This window comes from Cryptotermes secundus, unplaced genomic scaffold (assembly GCF_002891405.2).
Source record: "Cryptotermes secundus unplaced genomic scaffold, Csec_1.0 scaffold176, whole genome shotgun sequence".
Classification (NCBI taxonomy): domain Eukaryota; kingdom Metazoa; phylum Arthropoda; class Insecta; order Blattodea; family Kalotermitidae; genus Cryptotermes; species Cryptotermes secundus.
In genome coordinates this window covers 453,439-475,719 of record NW_019731569.1, presented here as the reverse complement: position 1 = coordinate 475,719, position 22,281 = coordinate 453,439, and the positions used below count along the sequence as shown (strand labels likewise).

The 22,281-nt window shown below is 42.1% G+C and overlaps 1 protein-coding gene across 4 annotated transcripts in view; it reads left to right on the top strand.

Moving 5' to 3' along the window:
- Positions 1–22,281, top strand: part of LOC111867062 (protein tyrosine phosphatase domain-containing protein 1) — a 57,335-nt gene that overhangs the window by 10,263 nt on the left and 24,791 nt on the right. For all 4 annotated transcript variants that reach the window (XR_004513296.1, XM_023856540.2, XM_033752529.1 and 1 more), the window contains exons 3-4: positions 2,147–2,227; positions 10,804–10,919. Coding sequence is in view for 3 of the 4 variants with exons in the window: in XM_023856540.2 (XP_023712308.1) it covers positions 2,147–2,227; positions 10,804–10,919 (197 nt within the window). In the remaining variant the exon portion in view is untranslated. The remainder of the gene's footprint in view (positions 1–2,146; positions 2,228–10,803; positions 10,920–22,281) is intronic.

Below are 22,281 nucleotides of genomic sequence, written 5' to 3'. Positions count from 1 at the left end.
ACTAATGTCGTCAGTGAGTATTTGGTTCAAACCGTTGGCAACAGATGGATTGGACGTGGAGACCCAGTAACCTGGACTCCTCGCTCTCCTGACTTGACTCCTGGATTTCTTTCTCTGAGGGCACATGCAAAGCCTGGTATACGAGACTCCAGTGGAGACACAACACAATCACCTGGTAAGAATTGCAGTAGCAGCTGGAGCCATCCGGGAAATGCCGGGAATCTTTCAAATAGTTCAGCATAACATGACCAGGCGGTGCAAAACATGCAATGAAGTTGATGGCCGCCATTTTGATAAACTTTTATAATGTAAAACAACGATAACATCCCCTAAAACTTATGCATCCTCTCGGGAAACTTTGTGGCCCTTAGTGCAGAAAGGAAGCGTTTCCGGACGTGGGTCTGCTAACAAAATATGATCAGATTGAACCCATCTGTCTACCACAGAGCGTTGTAACAAATATTTATTTACTCCCTGTATATATGCAAATAGAAACAGTTGTGTGTTTCCTACATCTGCACCACTGGTACTGGGGTGGTTCTGACGGAAGAATGCCAGGTGACGCAGTGGACGGTGTACCGACGGCTGGTACGGAAGGGTTTCATGATGCATGCAGCATAACTGTGTGGTGTGTTTCCGTTCCGCTACAAGACATGTTGTTGTGAGATTGCCTGCAACATATTCTTACTTCAGGAAGGAGCCAGCCACTGCATGTCCAAGTAGAACTTAAGGAGTTAATAATACGTACCCAACACTACAGTAGCAACTTATTAATGTTCCTTAATTTAAAGTTTTTATGCAATATGGCGGTGATGTATATGAANATGGAGGCGATACGTTCCTCCGAAACGTCGGTTAACACCACATATACACGGTGCCAAATCCCAGAAGACTGCTTTCTTCTTATATGAAAGTTGTTTTGAACTTGATGTTCAGGAAATGATCGAAGTCAATGGACAATAAATTATGTATGGTCAATGCCACCTAATTTAACGGTATAACTTACGTGATTTTAAAATGCGGCCACTGGCATATTTATGAATACAATTCAGAAAGAGGCTGAAAGTCTTGTCGAGTTATAATTTAAACTTCGGAGTTTCTGGCAGTGCTGAACTTAAGTGTTCTTCACAGAATTATTGTCTTTTTGGACTTTTCCACCGTCTGGTATTCTAGAAAATAGAAAACACGACGTTTCGGAAACTGGATCCCTTTCCGTCCTCAAGTGAGAAGGGGGGGGGAGGCACCGACTCTGTTTGATCCCTAAGGGCGGCCGCACACCAACTGCGTCAAGACAAGCATCAAGACATGAGACAAATGACGCAGTCTTGCTTCATTCGTGATTCGTCAGCATCATGAATCAGACCGGTGTGCGGCGGTTTTCATAATCTCATTCGTTTCAGCTGTGCTCCTTTCTTTGCGCCATGTCGCAGACATCGTGTCTTGACTGTTAACATGTCTTGACGCGTGTCGGTGTGCGGCCTATCTATGAAATAGCTAATCTCACTCACTGGACCAGAATGTACTTAAATGTTCTTCTAGTGCTTAAAGCTCCATAAATATTACGAAACCTATTCACAAAAATATGTTGCACGAGCATGAACGCGGCCATCGATAAATGTATTTTATATCGATATGACAAATCAGTTCATTTTGTTGATCAATGTAGCAATGGAAAGTTTGCGTGAGAGGCGCTCAAGCGAGCAAAGAATGTATTTATTTTATTTTTTTATAAATATATGAAAGAAACCCGAGAAATTGAAGTGATAAATTAGAATTTAAAAGCAATGTCATCATGGAGAATGCCGTTTTCTGGAATGTGGCACCGTGTAGATCTTTTGATAACCGACGTTTCGGAGGAACATATCGCCTCCATCTTCAGGGTAGAAAAAATCCACTAGCTAGGAAACAGCGTAAGCAGGTGGCTGCAGATAGTCTGCCAAATTCAAGGGTAAATAGACTCAGTAATCACAATGTTTAATTTGAGCATTTGAGGTTCCTTCAATTTTATATTTTTTCTTCATCAGAGGAGTAAGTTCGCCTGTCCCTTGGACTGAAGGGTTACACAAATTATATTTGACTATATACAATTTCTACTTCTGTATGTTGTCGTAAACAAACTCTTTAGTATTATCATTTCTCATTACAGGGTAACAGACGATATTCTAGCAATGGCCCGTCCCAGCACAGAGATCATCAAAAATAAAAAAATTATCGAACAGTTCAAAAGGTAAGAATTCTATTACGTTTACTTGTCACTAATCACGGAGTAGGGGGAAATATATCTCAAACAACAGTAACTACACTACATCATTGATTTAAACATAATATTATGTTGCTTTAGCCTTCAGATCTCGCGAAAATGACTTCGTAAGCGTACTGTATTAAACCGAATATTCCATACCGTTGCTACTGAACATCACCATTGGAACACATCCTCCAGGCAGTCCACTCCACTCCACATCAGAACAAGTTACAGTTTCCTAGCTCACTCACTCGCGGAGCTGAGCCCTTCTTGAGGAACCACCACTTGCGCAGCTACTCAAGAATTTCCCAATCTGAAGATTGATTACCGTGTTCACAAGAGCCTTCCAGCGGTCCCTATCCTGAGACAGATCAATCCAATCCATACCATCCCATCCTATCTCATAGTTTCCTAACATCCATTGTAATGTTGTCGTGCCAGCCAGATCTTCCCACCTAAAATTTGTAAACTTGTGGTCGGTAAGTGCCTTATAAGAATCTCGAGTTGATTACAGGCAGGCCTGGCGGAAGGATTTTGTGTGTCCCCTCCAAATCTAGACACATAAGTGTTGCAACTCTTATAATTTCAGATCCAAAACAAAAGAAAAATGTTCCATCATATTTTAAGTTATCTTGTGGTGCTGATTGGCTTCATCTGGCTCAAGATAGATACCAGTGGCGGGTTCTTGTGAACACGGTAATGAATCTTGCGGTTACATAGAGTTTCGAGAAACTCTTGAGTAACAGAGCGACTGTCGTCTTCACAAGACAAAATCAGCATCGTGAAGTTAGTTAGCTAGATAAAAGCCAGGGCGGTTGAAACAGGGGCGGATCACAGTGGCCGTGCGGTCTAAGACATGAACTCCCTTCTCTCACACGAACGTTGGGATCGTGGTTTCGAATCCCACTCAAGAAATAGATGTCTGTATTGTGTGCGTTTATTCTGTGTCTGTGTTGTTCTGCGTGTAGGTAAGAGGCCTTGCAACAGGCTGATCCACTGTCCAAGAAGTCCTACCGACTGTTTATAGGGTCAAGAAATTGTAAAAAGGGGTCAAGGTCCAACAAAGGGCTGTAGAGCCATAGATACATACATTTATCATTGCTTTGAACGAAAGCTTGTTCTAAAATAGCTTTTAGAAACAGAACTAAAACTCTTAAAATTTTTTTATTTATTTATTCTATTGCTGTTTCGCTTAAATTATATAAAAACGAATTTTAATTGATATGTTTAGACTATAGCCGTACCACTGACACCACCAGCTTTATTTGTAATCAGTATTCCTTTTATAGTAATTAAGCATAAGATGTAGCAAGGAACATTGAAGGGTGACTTAGCCCGATTCTTGGTTTCAAGAATAGGGCCTGCTTCACTGCTACAAAGACCAGGCAGGAAGCACCCCGCAGAGTTTTCCTGGAAATTCAGTTCGAAAGTTGACCGGCGGGATCCTTTGGTAAAGTTACACTTGACAGGTTTTGAACCCCTTAAGTCAAAAGTGGGAAGGCCAGCAACCCACGCTACTGGTATAATTTTTCAAGCAGCTGTCAAAAACGACGTTAGGACTTTAAGGTCCAAAGTCCCAAATTAAAGCTACGTGATTGGAGCAGTGAGAATTATGGTTAACTCCCTAAATTCGAATTGTTCCAATCAGCCGAAATTAGGGTAGTAACTTGGAGGCGGAGCTGAAGCCATGAAGATTTCTTGCTTCGAAGCAGGTCAGTCCGCGAAAGGAGTCTCTGAACAACTCTCCAAGTGTACAGCCGAAAAACTAGCGTCACTGGCAGTTGGGTTTAAAAAAAGTCAAAGTTAAAACAGAATTATGTTTAAGTGTTTTGTGGGAACAATCCCTGAATAACTCTTCAAAATTTAATGTGAATTTTACTTTGTCTTAAAAGTTTAAGTGAAAGTGTAATTCTGTGTGTTGTGCTAAAAGAAGCAGTCGCTAAATAACTAGCCATGGCTCCAGTCGCCACGTTTGAGCGATTTCAAGGTGTTTTAAGGGAGTGCAACAAGTGCTGTTACATGTACGTGTATATCAAGACCTGCTCATTAAATAGTGTGTGATAGTGCGCTGACGCGAGGCCCGTATTCACCCTGAGACAGAATCTCATCGCTCTAGTGAGAATGCGGTACCTATCACCTGTAGTTTCCGGTTCATCCTCCCTTTTTCCTGAATTGTAAGCCTTTATAGTAAGCTTACTGGCGCCCAGCATTAAGGTAACCCATACCCCGCAAACAGTTATCCACAACAACAACAACAAAGGGAGCAGAACTGGATAAAAAGGACGCAGCAGCAACCTGCAAACTCGGAGTACCAACAGGTGAGATGGAACGGCTAGAGGAGCAGCTGCAACCAGCAACCAAAGGGCCGTAACGGACTGAACGGTTACAATACATTAAAACGTCATACGTTCCAGTCGGAGTAAGCAAGGGAAAAATTGTAAGATTTGAGGCTTTCACGGCGGTGACTATGAAGAAAGCAGTCTTCTTGGATTTGGCACCGTGTATATGTGGTGTTAACCGACGTTTCGGAGGAACGTATCGCCTCCATCTTCAGGGTAGAAGAAAAAATATAAGAATTCTGCAAGCGGAGAGACCGTGAGAACCGATAAAAGCAGACTGTCTGCACAGTCTACCCTGAAGATGGAGGCGATACGTTCCTCCGAAACGTCGGTTAACACCACATATACACGGTGCCAAATCCCAGAAGACTGCTTTCTTCAAGGGAAAAATTGCAGTTAAAGTTGCCACAAACCATTTTTTTTTCTATCAATTTACACTATTTTTTTTTAAATATTGATTCGTCAGAGTTCTTTAAATTTAAAGTATTTTTATTCGTTATATGTCATATAATAGCACATGTACCGTATAATGCTACGGACCATCCGGTGGACCGGCACGGACCACAGTTAGAGATACACAGTAACGATTTTCCGCACTTACAGAATTGACTCTCGTCTCAGTCAATAATAATTTACTTTATGGCAGTGAAAAGCTAGTTTTACTTCCAGTAGTTGGTATCAATGTCATCCTCGTCAGACCAACAGAAACAAAAATACACTCCGAGCCTAATGGCAAAAGACATTTTGAAATAAAAAATTTAACAATCGTGCCGCAGTCTCGTGGTCCGAGTAAACAGTTGAAGACTGCACAGACGTAGGTTAAAAAAGGAAAGTCGTCCTTCTGTCTGAAGACGTATGGGGAGTGGAGGTATTGCTCCACCATTCTTGACCTTGGCAGTGTATGATCATCTTCAAAATCCGGCCGCTTAATCCAATGGAATAGAGACTGGATGGGCGCCAGTACGGGTCTCGATCCTGTAGTGCAACGAAAATTATTTTGACTATGCCGGGTATCAAACCCCTGTCTTCCAGCCTCTAGCCCATTTCTTTACCGACTGTGCTACACCATTTCCTAGTTAGAGGATGTAAAATTACATGTTAAATATAATCCTTAGATACTATATATCTGTTGAAACTTGCAAACTTCTAACCTGGATATAATCGATTCCAAATTTTATGAAACCAGTACGAACAACTGGTAATGTCAGAAACGTATTGCGGCTGCGGCCCTATTTTTTATTAAATCCTCTCGTATCTCACGAGATATTATCGTGAGCAGCAAGTCTGGAATTACTCAGTCTAGTGATGTATCGTTTTAAATACTTCCCTACCACATGCCTCCACACCATTGCAGTTATTTTATTGCAAGTGGGGTGGGACTAAGTCCCTTGTACTGCAACCACTTCTGGCCTATTGTACCAGGCCCAGATGATAGGTGAGGGTGATTGTGGAGCAGTTGGTGGAATGAAGATTAGCAGGGGAAACCGAAATACTCGGAGAAAACCTGCCCCAGCGCCATTTTGTCCACCACAATTCCCACTTGAGCAGACCCGGTATCGAACCCAGGCCGCCGCGGCTCTCTTACAGTTACTAATCGGAACAAATATTTGCGCCAACCCCACATTCTCATCCTTCAACAGGGGCAAAATATACGTATGTTAATAATCAATACTTTTTTTTCCCTTGGCACTACAGCCCCAGTGGGCCTAGGCCTACCTCCATGAATTTCTCCGTTCACTTCGGTTTTTCTAGATCTTAGACATACGGTAGGACTCCTTGGGCGGGTGATCAGCTCGTCGCAAGTCCTCTACCTGTACACAAACGCAGAAAAACGCACACAAACATTCATGCCCTGAGTGGGATCCGTACCCACGATCCCGGCTTCCGAGCGAGCGAAGACAGTACATGCCTTAGACCGCTCGGCTACCGTGACCGGCAGTGTATAAGAATAATATATAAGAATTCAGTTCGTACCTCACAGGAAACAGATCCGAACCCACGATCCCGGTTTCCAAGCGAGCGAAGACAGTGCATGCCTTAGACCGCTCGGCTACCGTGACCGGCAATCAATACTTTACTGTCCATAAATTCCATTATTGTTGCTAATTCCTCGGAACATCGGGTAGTATATATTTGCTGGTAAAAGGTGAAAAAAATAGCAAAGTTATCCCTGTAACAGGCCGTGAAGGCCCATAGGGTTGTGAGACGTCGAGGCTCCCACACTTTCTAGATAATCGGCTTACAGATGGCGGTGAAGTTGTCAGCCTTACACGCCGGCGCCCTTTATACCCACAGAAAGAGTTCTGTTTCTCATTTATGTCAGAGGCTGAGTCGGCCCCAGGGCCATAATGAGGCTGGAAGGATTAGGTCTATTAAAAAATCCAATGAGGTCATTGGGAATCGAGCCCTTTACCTCCCGGCTTGTAACATATTTCGTCAAGCAACTACTCCACCGCGTATCACCATATACGAGTATTTGCTGGCACGAAATTAAAATGCAATGAAACTGCGGTGACCTGCTATGGCGTTATATTCACACAAAGTTTGACGAAAATGGGACGCCCAGTTCTCAGATATACGCGGTAACGATGTTTCGAGGCGCACTTCCCGTAACAGATAAGTAGACCGTTAACAACATTACCCCCAGAAAGTCAATATAATATGAGGTCCATTAGCAAGGCAACTGCTCTCACATGCCCAACTTCGTTGTACATAAGTTCATACATGAATTTAATTCTTTAGTGCAAGTTTGTTTACAACCTGTGACTCGCGCACAGGTTCCGGTCCCCGGCTCACATTTCACTGGTAATAAATTTTCCAGTGATTATGTTACTTCGTACTTAAGTATGCAGCTGAAGCAGTAACTTTGAGAAAATTATTCGGGGCTTCAGGAAATCCGAGTCTTGTGCGCTGTTTAAATGTATTATGTCCAAGAGAACGAGACAGTGCGTCAATAGTATCTCGTGTGAGTATTTATAGAATGTTGATGTTCATCCGTTTCACTGTCAGAATCTAGTGGATCAGTAACTTCCTCCGTGAGGCCGCGCCATAGCTCAAGCGGTTAGTCGCTGGCTTCCCACCGCGGCGGCCCGGGTTCGATCCCGGGTCTGGTCAAGTGGGATTTGTGGTGGACAAAGTGGCGCTGGAGCGGGTTTTCTCCGAATACTTCGGTTTCCCTTGCCAATCTTCATTCCACCAAATTCTCCATCATCATAATCACCAGGGGCAGCATACAATAGGCCACTCAATGGCCGCCGTGCCGAGTGGACCTAGTTGGACTCCAACTCCCACTAACGAATTAGAAAAAAAAACTTCCTCTGTTCTCCGTATGATTGCAAAGTATGGAAGAGTTTATATCGGTGTAAAGTTAATTAAACGTCCATGTATCAAGTCCGTCAATAATGCAACAATCATTAAAATATTCACCATTTAACACTAACACAACATGTTTCGACCACAAATGGCCATTCTCAGGTGCTTCAATGGGTCCAAACTGTTACACTACTTTGACGCGCGCTAAAATTGCACGTTGCAGTCCACTTAAAATAACATAAATAATTACTTAAAATTTATTACATTTTTTCCTATTAAAATCTTTCGTAAAATCATGTACCAACTCGTAAGGGGTGTCGTCCACTTGTTTAAAGCTACGTGATACGTGTATTCCAGACAGTTTGGACGCACTGAAACACCTGAGGATGGCCATCTGTGGCCGAAACATGTTGTTTTAGTGTTAAATGGTGAATATTTTAATGACTGTTGCATTATTGACGGACGTGATACATCATCATCATCAGTAATCTGTCAAGACGACAGGTCCACAGTCTCTTCGAAAACAATTCCTCCACTTAATGCGATCTAGAGCTTTCTCCTTCAAATGACAGTATCCTCTTCTGTCCCCAAGGTCATCCAGCATCTTCTTACGTCTTCTTCCTCGTCTTCTTGTCACTTCTATCCGCCCCTCTATCTATCCTTCGATAACTTCTTTTCGAAGGCAGTTTCTGCGTAAAACATGACCAGTCCAGTGACTTGATACATGGACGTTTAATTAAAGATGTGCAAGAGGATGCTGAAATACAGAATTAGTAAAGTTAATATATATTTTAATTTATTTAAGTGAATTAGTGCTTAAGGCGATTTTTATGTAGAAATGTTATGTTTATGGACATTATCCCTCGTCCTGTCTTTATCTAAAAACGCCGTCCTGTTTATTTTTTTGGAAACAACGTTTCGGAGACTGGATTCTGTCTCCGTTGTCAAGTAAAACCTACTCAGTTAAGCCAAGTCGATAGAGCTTGTTCCTATCTCCGGATCTTTATGCTTTCGTAATATTAAGATTACTTAAGAGCACAGCGTTTTCGTTAATGGGAATCATTCTTTACACCTGAATCTTTATGTTACAATTAATAACACATGTACATTTTTTCTATATATAAAATAATCACTGCAAAATTACTTCTAGTTACCTCTCGGAATGGACAAACGCTGTTACCTGTGCTAACTGCTGTTAGTCGAATGTTAGCTCTGCGTTTGTCATAATGCGGAAATGTTTTTATAATCGGGAAGGAGACGGCAATTCAGATTGTAAGTACGTGAACTTAATCTGCTTCAAGACTCTCAGAAGCGTAATTACAGGCAGAGGCTTAATATTTGTAACCTTACGTTTGAAACCTGTTTTAGAACATTTGCAGCAAATGCTGAATTTGAGATTATCACAGCGGTATCTATGAAAAGTTATTTCTTACGGAATGTGAACCCATGTAGCCAGGTGAAAGCTTTACTGCCTGCTTCATGCTGGTTTCCCGTTGCCTTACTCTGCGACCCTGAAAATGCAGGCGATATTCCCCCGAAACAACGGCTAAATTTCACCACCTAACGGTGTTATACACGTATATTACACTTCAAGGCAGGAAACATCACCTGACGCGTGTTTATGTTTATGTTGTTCTGTACATTGCTAAGAATTTTGCGTATTTTCATCAAACTTGTTAAGAAATTTAAGTCACTATAATAAATAGGCGCCGGTCACGGTAGCCGAGCGGTCTAAGGCATGTACTGTCTTCGCTCGCTTGGAGACCGGGATCGTGGGTTCGGATCTGTTTCCTGTGAGGTACGAACTGAATTCTTATATATTATTCTTATACACTGCCGGTCACGGTAGCCGAGCGGTCTAAGGCATGTACTGTCTTCGCTCGCTTGGAAACCGGGATTATGGGTTCGAATCCTACTCAGGGCATGGATGTTTAGTTTGTGTGTGTGCGTTTTTCTGTGTTTGTGTACAGGTAGAGGCCTTGCGACGAGCTGATCACCCGCCAAAGGAGTCCTACCGAATGTGTAAGATCTAGAAAAACCGAAGTGAACGGATAAGTTCATGGAGGTAGATCTAGGCCCACTGGGGCTGTAGTGACAAGGGAAAAAATGATAAATAGGCATACGAGTATTTTAAGTCCTTAATTTAATATGGCGGAAATTCGGATGTGGTAAAACAAAGGAACGGACATGATTTTGTTGTCTTGAATTATGGAAATTACATATATTTATGAGAGCATTTTCTAAGTGCACCATACGGTAACTGAGCAACTGAATATTTCCTTAGAATATTCGGTTAAAAATAAAATTGTTTGTTCCCATTAAAATGTTTGGTTTAGGAGTTATATCCTGTGATCTTTCCTACATACTTCTGTTAATTTATTTCCTTATTTGAGGACATTGTCAGACGATATGGAGCGTGCTGTGGCTACCGTAGTTCACATTTTCCGCAATTTGTATTGAACTATTAGATATATTATTACCGTGGCTTGAGTCCGCAAGCGAACTATACCGACCGAGCGACCGCCTCTAGTTTGCGAAGTTAGTGCCAGCTTTAGCGGAAAGAGGGTGTCGCGTGGTCAGAGCAACGAGTCCCCACGGCCGTTAATACAGACAGTTATAAATTATAGTACCTGCAATGGCAGTGGATGATGTTGCTGCTGATATCGTGGAATACAGTGTGTTTAAGAAGCTCATTAATTAATGAGTTTTATATTTCATTGACACCAATGACCACAATACGCATTTTCGTCAAAATTATATATAACTAACTTGATATATCCTGTTCTATACATAATGCAGGCTACTTTTAGAGTGAATAATGTGTACTTAATTTTCTCAAATCCTAAAAACATTCCATAAATTTGCAGTTATTTTCTCTTGACTAATGTTCCTCTCTGAATTTGTTTGCAGACTGGAAATTAAGTCCATCATAAACTTACAGAAACCAGGAGAACACGCGAGTTGCGGGAATCCTTTGGAGAACTCTGGCTTTACGTATGATCCAAACATATTCATGGAAAACAACAGTATGTACTATCATTATCATTTCCTAGCTTCGAAACTGAGTATGATAATGAGAAATCTAAATTATTGTTGACACATAGCGAGCCGCCAAAAAAAGATATTGTTCAACATCAAAATTCTACATGAGGTTTGTGAATTATATTCATAAACACCATTCGAGTTACTCCATCATGCTCAGTTACAGATTTTAAGCTTTTCATATACGGAGTAATTCTAAATTATTGTCGGGGTATCCGTTTATAGGCCACAGAAACACCGACAATAATTTATAATCGCCCTCTACCTCCAAAAGTATTCACATTGTTTTTATAAGCACTCTACGTAAAAATATTTTCAACTTACGAACAATTTCTTTCTTTTCCCATAAAGATCAATTGTCTTATTGTTAATAAACAACAAATGTTCTTGAAAATATCCACAAAATTAGTTGTCTGAAACAAAGGATTTGCATGTCCTTGTGCATCACATAATATACGTCAAGATATTTTTATGCAAGATTTGAGATTTCCATAGAGGTGACTATGAAGGATGTCGTCTTCTGGGATGTGGAGCCGTGAAGATCTTGTGTAAATCGATGTTTCGGAGGAACGTATCGCCTCCGTCTTCAGGGTAGACTCTCTGCAGCCACCTGCTCATGCTGGTTCCTTTCTCGCAGATTTCTCTACTCTGAAGATGGAGGCGTTACGTTCCTCCGAAACGTCAGTTCACACAAGATCTGCACGGTGCCACATCCAAGGAGACTGCATTCTTCAAGATATTTTTATGTTCAAGCTGTTAAATAATTTTGCAGATGTTTTGTCAATATTTTCTTTACCAAAATCCTGATGAATGTAAAGTTTCTAGATTTAGCGTTTGTTTTTTTAAGCCTACTCTCATAGACTTAGGCTACCTCCATCCTGTCTGTGTCCCCCACCTGTTCACTTTTGAATGCCTGAACCAACCTTTATGAAACTTGAATGTATATCATGGCAACTGAGCCCATCTGAGCGGCTTACTTTAATCTGTGTGTCTGTATGTGTGTCCCTATTATCGACGCAAGGCAAAAACTAAGTTAAGTGTATCTTTCCCTTAGATGCTAGGCAACGGCTTGGTAAACACGTTCCCGCGGCAACGAATACACTAAACAGTAGAAGAATTTGTGGACGCGTAATTTTCTATGCGGTCCGTGTCTTACCAAAAGAAGGTCTTTCCCTCTGTCTACATATCCCCTTATCGTTGCTAGGTAACAATTCGGTAAGATGTTCCCGCGGCAGCGAATAATTGTTTAAAGCGTCGTTTTCTATGCAGTTCTTGTCATATCAAAGAAAGGTAAATGTAGTTCTTCCCAGAAGTTCTTTTCTTTTCTGATGTTGCAAGGCACAGAAGCCTCTTACTCAGGTGTATTCTTACCTCACGTAGAGTTCGGATTCCTTCGTTAAAATATATTTACATACATAAATACGTAAGGGGCACGCGGTAGCGTAGTGGTTAAGGTACTATGCTACAAGCCAGAAGGTCGCGGGTTCAAGTCCCGATGAGGTTATTTGATTTCTTTCAATTGACCTAATCCTTCCAGCCGCACTATGGCCCTGGGATTGACCCAGCCTCTAACAGAAATGAGTACTATGAATTAATTAAATAATTTTCTTGGGGAGTAAAGGGCGGCCGGCGCGTAAGGCTGACAACCTTACCGCCATCTTTGAGCCGATTATCTAGATAATGTGGGACCCTCAATGTCTCACAACCCTATGGGCCTCCACGGTCTGTTACAGGGATAGCTTTACTTACATTTTTTTTTTTTACTTTTTTGCTTAAACACATGTCATTATATATTATATTCATATTGCTCAAGATAAGTTCTTATTTTAGGTAACTGACTAAACAGCCATTCTACAGTAAGATAAGAAGTAATATTTTTACACCTTTAACTTCGTCTCCACGGCATAGAATCTTGTTTTCGAAAGTTTACAACTTAAAAGTGTGAAATTTATTTTGCAGATTAGGGGGGTAAAAATTAAAATACCTAGAGAAATTTACTCCCGAACTTGTGTTTTTTTATTGCTAGTGGGGTGAGACTGTGTTTTTTTTATTGCTAGTGGGGTGGGACTAAGTCCCTTGTACTGCGGCCACTTCTGGACTATTGTACCAGCCCCTGATGATAGGTGAGGGTGATTGTGGAGCAATTGGTGAAATGAAGATTGGCAGGGGAAACCGAAGTACTCGGAGAAAACCTGCTCCAGCACAACTTGGTCCACCACAAATCCCACCTGACCAGACACGGGATCGAACCCAGGCCGCCGCGTTGGGAAGTCAGCGACTAACCGCTTGAGTTATGGCACGGAACTTGTTTAAAAATGATTCTTAGCATATTTATCATCAGTGATATATGTATTGTTTGTTCTGTCTGGGACATGCTGATGAAAGAAAATGATTTCATACTGTGTTATATTGTTCTGCCAATTAGTAAATAAAAATTGAAAACGACCAAGTAAAGAAAACGGCCGCGAGGATTGCAATACGGTGTATGTCGGAAAGGTTTTTCTCCGAGCTACATGGCTTTACTATCAACAAGGCCGTACTTTACATATTCACCGCTGTGAGGGTCCCAAATCCGACCGTGTCCAAATAATTTCCAGAATAATGGAACACACGCCACTTCTGTGATATTTTGGAATTTGGTAGCACTTACTAGTGCCTCTTGACATTTAACTTCAGGTGGCCTTAATTAGTTCTCTTTGGAAGACCTGTAATTAGGAACATGAAAAACTTTGTGAATTCAAGAGCGCATATCAACTGTCTCTTTAATGTTCCAAGTTCCTACCAGATGGAATTTCAGAACATTTTGAAAGTAACAAAAACAAAAAACAAAACTATGGCCTGAAGTCCGCAAGCGAACTATACCGACCGAGCGACCGCCGCTTTTCGGCGAAGTTAGTGCCAACTTTAGCGGATAGGTGTCACGCAGTCATCGCAACGTTAATCTCGGTTTTCTAGACCGGAGCCGCTATTTCCTTGAAATAGCTCCTCAGTTATCCTCGTGAGGCTGAGTGGACCCCGTTCCAGACCCACTACTTCTCAGAAAATCTGGTAGAGACGGGAATCGAACCCGGGACTTCTGGATCTGTAACCGGGAACTCTGACCACTAGACCAACAACTACTCATTATATTGACTGCGCCATTGGTGTTCTGTTGTAGTTTCTGTGATAGTCTCAAAGCTTAAAATATACGTAAGAATAAAATTACAAAAGAGAAACAAAAATATACATAAAATATAAGAATATAGTGCCCTGAATCTTGTATCATACCCTACTAAATTCATTAATGCGCTTTGCATGTCATATAATTTGAACTCCGCAGCTTTTCTAGGAAGGATCGAAATAAATTAAGGAATGTTTCTAATATTAGACCCTTCCATGTATCAATAGACGAATAGTACAGCACTAAATGTTTCATGAACATTTTCGTTGCTTTGAGATCAATACTTGTCGTTTATTTTATTGACATACCAATTTAAGTGCCATACCCAAGACCAGAACATTTTCCTATTTATAAAACTAATAATTTATTTAACATTCCTTGTATTTAAGCTCATGATTCAGTACCTTTTATCTAATGGTATAGAAATGTAGCTAAAAGTGTAAACAGAATTCATATATATTTTATTCACATGGAAATCCCACGAACGTAGTTAATACACTCAAAAAAAGGCGGTAGATTATCAAACACTAGACCCAAATTTCGAAAAAAAAAAAAAATACGAATGACAGTGTGAACTGAATCACTGACATAATTCTCACAGTAACAGACTTGCACTGCGTGTTGGACTGGGGCTATGCTGTAAGACGGAGAAGTGACGACTCTTAAATCAGAACCAAGTCAGTCACAATGGAAGAGAAGACACGCGTAGTCCAGTAAGGACTGGAGCAGACGCCGCGCCATAGCTCAAGCGGTTAGTCGCTGGCTTCCCACCGCTGCGGCCCGGGTTTGATCCCGGGTCTGGTCAAGTGGGATTTGTGGAGATTGTGGACAGATTTTGTCCGAGTACTTCGGTTTCCCCTGCCAATCTTCATTCCACCAATTGCTCCACAATCACCCTCACCTATCATCTGGGGCTGGTACAATAGGCCAGAAGTGGCCGCAGTACAAGGGACTTAGTCCCACCCCACTAGCAATAAAAAATAAGGGCTGGAGCGAGTCTTAGACAGTCACTGATTGTGAACAGTTTGTAATAGCAGTGCCAGTAAACCCAATCGTCCATTTCAGAACCCCGAACACGTGACAATATTCATACATTCATGAGTAATCTGTCAGACGACAGGTCCACAGCCTCTTCCAAAACAGTTCCTCCACTTAATGCGATCTTNTACCATAAAGAAAAACACGCAAACTTTAATTGACGCAAGTAAAGAGGTTGGTTTAGAAGTAAACACAGAGAAAACTAAGTATATGTTACTGTCTCGTCACCAAAATGCAGGGCAAAATCATGATATAAAGATAGGTAACAGATGTAAGATTTGAGGCTTTCACGGCGGTGACTATGAAGAAAGCAGTCTTCTGGGATTTGGCACCGTGTATAAGTGGTGTTAACCGACGTTTCGGAGGAACGTATCGCCTCCATCTTCAGGGTAGAAGAAAAAGTATAAGAAATCTGCAAGCTAGGTCTCGGAGCGTGCAAGGGTCAGGTCCGTTCACTTCAGAATGTGGTGAAAGTTTCCTTTGTGGAATGGCTTGCACACTCCACGCCGGGAATTCGAAAGAATTCGAATTCTCCATGGTGCTGACATATACATTTCATCCCATCTTCTGCAAGGAAGCTTGAAGGGGGCAACTCAATCATACTGGCCCTCATTCACAGGCAACTGTAACAAGTTCTGACCTGTCCTTCTCACTGACCTTCCTTTTAGGGGCATCCGATTCCCTGTACCCGAGCTAAATTTATGACTGCTCGTAAATGTCATAACTCCGGACTTCTTGGTTCTGCCAGAATCTAGAAAATTTCAACATAAACGCCGTATTGCACTTCCCAGACAGTGAAATACGATATTAAAGATCACAATAAATTTCCAGTAATATCGAAACATAAAACTTTTGAAATTAAAATTACCGAGAATTAATTAGAAATAAATTTCATTGTCATCTATAATCATCCAAATAAATAAGGGCTCAGAATGATCAGCGTCACTGTATGGGTGTGAAACTTAGTCTCTGACATTAAGGGAGGAACATAGACTGAGGGTGTTTGAGAACAGGGTGTTGAGAATATTTGGACCGAAGAGAGATGAAGTGACAGGAGGTTGGAGAAAACTGCATAATGAGGAGCTTCATAACTTTTACTCTTCTCCAAGTATAATTAGAATGATCAAGTCAAGGAGGATGAGATGGGCAGGTCATGTAGCACGAATGGGGGAGACGAAGAATGCGTATAAGATATTGGTGCGAAAGCCAGGAGGAAAGAGACCTCAGGGAAGACCAAGGTGTAGGTGGGTGGACAATATTAGAATGGATCTTAGAGAGATAGGATGGGATGGTATGGATTGGAGAGATCTGGCTCAGGATAGGGACCAGTTGAGGGCTCTTGTGAACACGGCAATGAACCTTCGGGTTCCATAAAATGCTGGGATATTCTTGAGTAGCTGCAGAATTGTCGGCTCCTCCAGTAGGGCTCAGCTCCATGAGTAACTAAATAAGTAAGGACTACTTTAACGGTTGATCAGCTCGTCACAAGGCCTCTCCCTAAACACAGGACAACACAAACAGAATAAACGCACATATACATACCAAATATTCATACCCCGAGTGGGATTCGAACCCATGAACCAGGGTTCCGGGCGAGCGAAGACAGTACATGCTTTATACCGCTCAGCTACCGTGACCAGCAGTGGGATAAAATACGATGCTTCTAGATTGCTTTTGGGAACAAGTCTCTCGAAAGAGAACAAACTCTTTCCAAATGCTGCTTACCATCTAAAGGCAAGTTGATTATTCTAACTCAGATATTGAAGTTGTCAGGGAAATGACTATGAAGAGTAATATCACTTGGTGTATGACGCCTTGCAGGCTGGTAGAGTTTTCGCAAGTTTCGGAGAATGCACTGACTGCTGACATCTTCCGTATTGAAAAGTAAGTCGACAAAGCAAGAATGAAACAAATTCTGAGGAAGAAAGTAACTTATTTCCTGCCTATTTCTTGCTCGGCTTCCTCTGCAATTCTGAGGATGGAGGTACTATGTTCCTCCGAAACATCGGAACTCCAACCGAAGTATATTACCAAATGACAAATCCCTATTCATCTTATTACCAATAAGGATGATACGATTGAGATGAAGTGTCATTTCATATCTAGAAAAGAAACCATGTTTTGTTGCTCGCTTAAGGATCTGAGATCACTCACCCATGGAGCTGAATCCTTCTTGGGAAGCCGCCAATTGTGCAGCTACTCAAGAACTTCTCAGCATTCTATGGAACCCGAAGGTTCATTACCGTGTTCACCAAGCCCTCCAACGTTCCATATCCTGAGCCAGATCAATCCAATCCATCCTATCTCTCTCAGATCCATTTTAATATTGTCCATCTATCTACGCCTTGGTCTTCCCAGTGTTTCCTTCCTTCCGGCTTTCCCACAAATATCCTATATGCATTCCTCTTCTCACCCATTCGTGCTACATGCCCTGCCCACCTCATCCTCCTTGAGATCAATATGTCAGTTAATTGGCACGGGAATTAGCTTGGTTGTAGTCTGTTCGGTGTAGTTTCAGATAAGGATAAACATATTCTGTCACCCGCCTTACAGGAAGACAGGTGACCTTGCCGGCAAGCGTGTTCGTCTACTGCGGAAAATTCCTTCCTCCCTCAGTCGCAGAGGAGAGGTACATCACGGATCGATGAAAGTGCGAAAGACCCAATCTGGTGTAGAAACAATGAGTCGCCTATATTTAAAATGCGGAACAAGTTAATAGTTTATTGTACTGAGATTTGAAACTCTTTATCTTCAAAGTGGATGGAAAACGACGATAATGGTCCGGAAGGTATCAGAAATGCATTTCTTTTTAAATTAATTTTGAATGTAGAGAATGATAAGATGAGAATTTCTTAACTCCTCGAAAGCTGATAATCATGTCAGGTTGCGTAACGTAGATAATTCTTGCCTTCTATGGAAACCGAACCCTCTTAGCCGCATTCCTACCGTTATGCTACGTTTCCACGGGGTGTGGATACGAAAGCGTGCAACGCTTTCGTGAATTTGCAGGCATGAACCCACCAGTCGTGGGTCGTGAGTAGTTCACACTGGCTGAAGTGTCCACGAAGACGTGATTCAGTTGATCGCGGAAAGCCGACCATGAACGAGCTCCTCATAGAAAGTTGTGCTGTTGTGAGTTCAGTTTTTGCTGCTATTTTAGCGCAGAGAATGAAGCAGATGGTGGAAATGAAAGGAAAACGGAAGAAAAGGCGATGGTGGGTTCGGAAGTGGATTCTAAAGAGGAAATTAGGGCCACATAATTTGGTTGACATGGAACTCAGAAATAGTTACCCAGATGATTTCAAGAACTTACTACGAGTGTCTGAAGACCAATTTGATTTCCTTCTGGAACGCGTTTCACCACTGGTCGCAAAATCAGATACTAATATGAGACAGGCAGTAAGTGCAAAAACAAAACTTCAAGTGACTTTACGATATTTAGCCACAGGAGACTCTTTCAAGAGTCTGGAATTTTTATTTCGTGTTCCAAAAAGTACAATTAGTAAATTCATCTGGTTCATCTGCATATAATTCCAAAAACCGCACAGTTTCCCTTTCTCGTAATTTTATCACCCGATCCGGTGTAGACATGGTAGAGGCAAACTCACGACTGAAAATCAAACATGTTTGATATGAAGCGTGAGCCCTCACTCTTGCCTGTGACGTCATAAGATTTTCCACGACGCTTCGTTCACATGGGTCGTACTCACGAATACCTGCCTCACGCTAGCGTGTCACGCCCCGTGGAAACGCGCCCTAACGGTCTGTCCTGAGACCACATCCTCACACACCGCTTCCTTAAGGTCAATGTCAATGTTGTGAACCCACCAACACCAATATCAGGGGCATGCGGTAGCGTAGTTGGTTGAGGCACTATGCTACAAGTCAGGGCCGCGTCATAGCTCAAGCGGTTAGTCGCTGACTCCCCACTGCGGCGGCCCGGGTTCGGTTCCGGGTCTGGTCAAGTGGGATTTGCGGTCGAAAAAAGTGGCGCTGGGGCGGTTTCTCCTGCCAATCTCCATTCCGCCAAATTCTCCATTATCATAATCACCAGGTGCAGGCTACAATAGAGCCAATTGGACTTCACCCCCCACTAAGCGAATTTAGAAAAATTAAAAAGTGTTACAAGTCAGAAGCTCGCGGGTTCTAGTCCCGATTTGGCGGATATTTTTAATTGACCTAATCTTTCCAGCCGCACTATGGCCCTGAGATCGACTTAGACTCTAACAGAAATGAGTACCAGGAATCTTCCTTGTGATAAAGGCGGCCGACGTTTGAGGCTGACAACCTTACCACTATCTGTGAGCCGATTATCTAGAAAATGTGTGAGCCCCGACGTCTTACAACCCTGTAGGCCTCCACGACCTGTTACAAGGACAGCTTTACATTTACCTTTAACACCGATGCCTCGCAATTTATCTTCTCCCTTAAAGTTTCATGACCAAATTTTTGTATAGATTTCTTGTTTCTCTAGTACGTGCCCTGTATCAATTTCTCGTTAGCCTGAGTGGTTTTATGGCCCTAATAATACGTACGTAGCGAGTAGTAGGAACTACAAAATAAGAAGTTCGTCATGTGGTTCTCTCCAGCCCTCTTCTGATTTCTCTCTTTCAGGTCGAAGCATTATCATCACAACCGCGTACTGAATCGCCCTATATATAGGTTAAGTACCAAATTTTACATTCAGAATTAAAAATTTCCAAAATTATTTGTATAATACAACAGGAATCCAAGTTTAAATTCATTGTTCCTGGCAAGAATATTTGAAATGGGAATACTTTTCTTTTTATGTCAAGAAATACGTTTATACGTAGTTTCGGACGTACCTTTGCATCCAGGCGTGAGTATGAGTCTCTGGACGTTTAGACTGTGGCTCGGAAAGAGTAGACTATTATTAGCACAGCAAACAGCAACCTTAAACCGACACTGGGAATATTTCCAGCCCATATGGAATTGAATGAAACGCATTATCTTCCCTAAATACATAACATTTATGAAAATGCTTGAAAATTTTCGGAGCCGTCAATATAAAACGGATTTGAGCTAGCAAAGGAATAAAACCCATGAAAGGATCGAGGTAAAGAAGTCTCTATCAAGCAGAAAAGCGACTTTATCGCCTTTTCTTTGTCTCGGCACCTCTTTCATTCGTAACAAAGCCATTGATTTTCAAAGTCACCTTGACGTAGATATATTGGCATACAATTATAATTGTATAGATCTAGTTTTAGTCTAAATTAAAGTGGCAGGTGACTGGTTGTATGCTTAACCGCAAATTCGGTCTATTAAACAGTATCTTTAATACATAAAGAAACGTTTAGATGTTTCGAAAAATTGCATACACAGTTACACGCTTAATTAATGTAGAAGTAAATGAAAAATTGTCCGTTTGCTTAATGAGTTAAGCACTACACCATAGAGACGTGGCACTAGATGGAGGTGTGTAACCGTACGTCCCTCGTCAAAATTATATAATTTAGGGTATGAACTACTTATGCATTGTTTAATACCGTGAGAGACGCTCCATCTGCGAGATACCATCCCGGGACCTTCTAGTTGTAATTCCGCTATTGTCCTCCTTAGGCTAAGGGTGCCGCTATTGTCCCTAACGCCGCCTGCTTTCTCCCATGAACCCATGAACTGACCTTGTACGAGACCGGCCAGGAGGGGTCTTGCTTGCCTTGAAGACCTACAGAGGTTTATGGGCATCTCGAAAAATACGAATGTAGGGCAGATGTCGGGCTCGACCCTTGGATTTCCCTTGTTATTTTCTTGTTTCGTTTTATGCCCACTGGGGGACTTGTAAAGATGGGTGGTCGGCTATAGGGAGCGGAGGAGGACAGTAGTGGGAAGGTAGATAGAGAAGAGAGAAGTGTTTAAGAGTAGTGGTAGCTAGTCGGCGGACGGAGCGGCTAGCTTGGAGAATAATGTCAATATTCATCATTAATGAAATTTTAAATTAAAACTGCAATCCACAATGTTCTGGAGATCCCGGATTTATTTACCCCGAAGTGTGTTCCACTCCCATCTCCAAAGCACCCGTATCCTGTGATTAAGAACTCAAGCTCGAGCGAAAGTCGTGGCAGCTGTACGTCGGCGGACGGCTACAGGTGATTGGTTAGTTTCACGACCCTGCCTCTCTTTTCGGGGAGGAGGAACCCCCTGTACCCATGGAATAAAGAGCGGGATGGGCCCCAGAGCCGGTCTGGGCGCTGTGAGGAAGAAAAAATCTAGAACTGCCGGGAACTGAACCCAGTCCATCCGATAGCCCGTCGCTATGCCGCATAGTTATTTAAAATGTAAGCTTAAGTAATTTAAGGAAACCTTGATGAAAGTAAATGACAGAAACATCCTATAGAGGAGGAAATACTTTGATTTGTTCTGTAACTGAATTCTGTCAAAGGACGCGCTTGACTGAAGTTGCGAACTGAGTATGTCTCTTTTTATATAAGTGCTGTCACGCGTTAGAGTGACTGGTAGGATTTTGGATTTATTGACCACTTTAACATAAAACTCGTAATTATACTTATCTAACCATAGCTGATTTGCACACTTTACAAATCACTATACGCTAAGTCTTCTCCAGCCTGCAGTGTCTTCACTAGTCGTTGCTTGGTAGCAGCTCTCAACAATGGAGATACTTCAGCTTCTGTGTTCACGCCGATACTGTCCGGCGTATATCCCACAACTGAAATATAGCGCTATTTCTTCCCAGCCTCCCTTGCAGAATTCGACTCCTAACTCACTGGGTCAAAGTCAAAGTCAAAGTCAAAGTCAGAGCCACTTTACGACTGACGGCTTACCGCCAAACAGAACCTTGAGCCACACGACCAGAGATATTTTCGACTGAATTCTTGGGATCATAGTCTTCTGGCAAGAAGATGGGTTTGTCTTTTATGAATATGCTTGGCCCCTCGTCAAGTCAAAGTCACATTGTGACTGACGGTCAAGCAGTCAGTAGGTCTTAGTTTCGAGCCCCATCTGGGGCTCATGACCAGATATTTATTACTGTTTGACAGTTAAGCCCTCTTTGACGAGAAAACGGGTCTGTATTTTGTATATGCTGCTGGCCCTTGCCAGCGCAGTCTTCTTGGGTCCGATTCCCTTGGAACTCGCGACCATATTTTACTGTCTCAGATTTGAGACTTCCC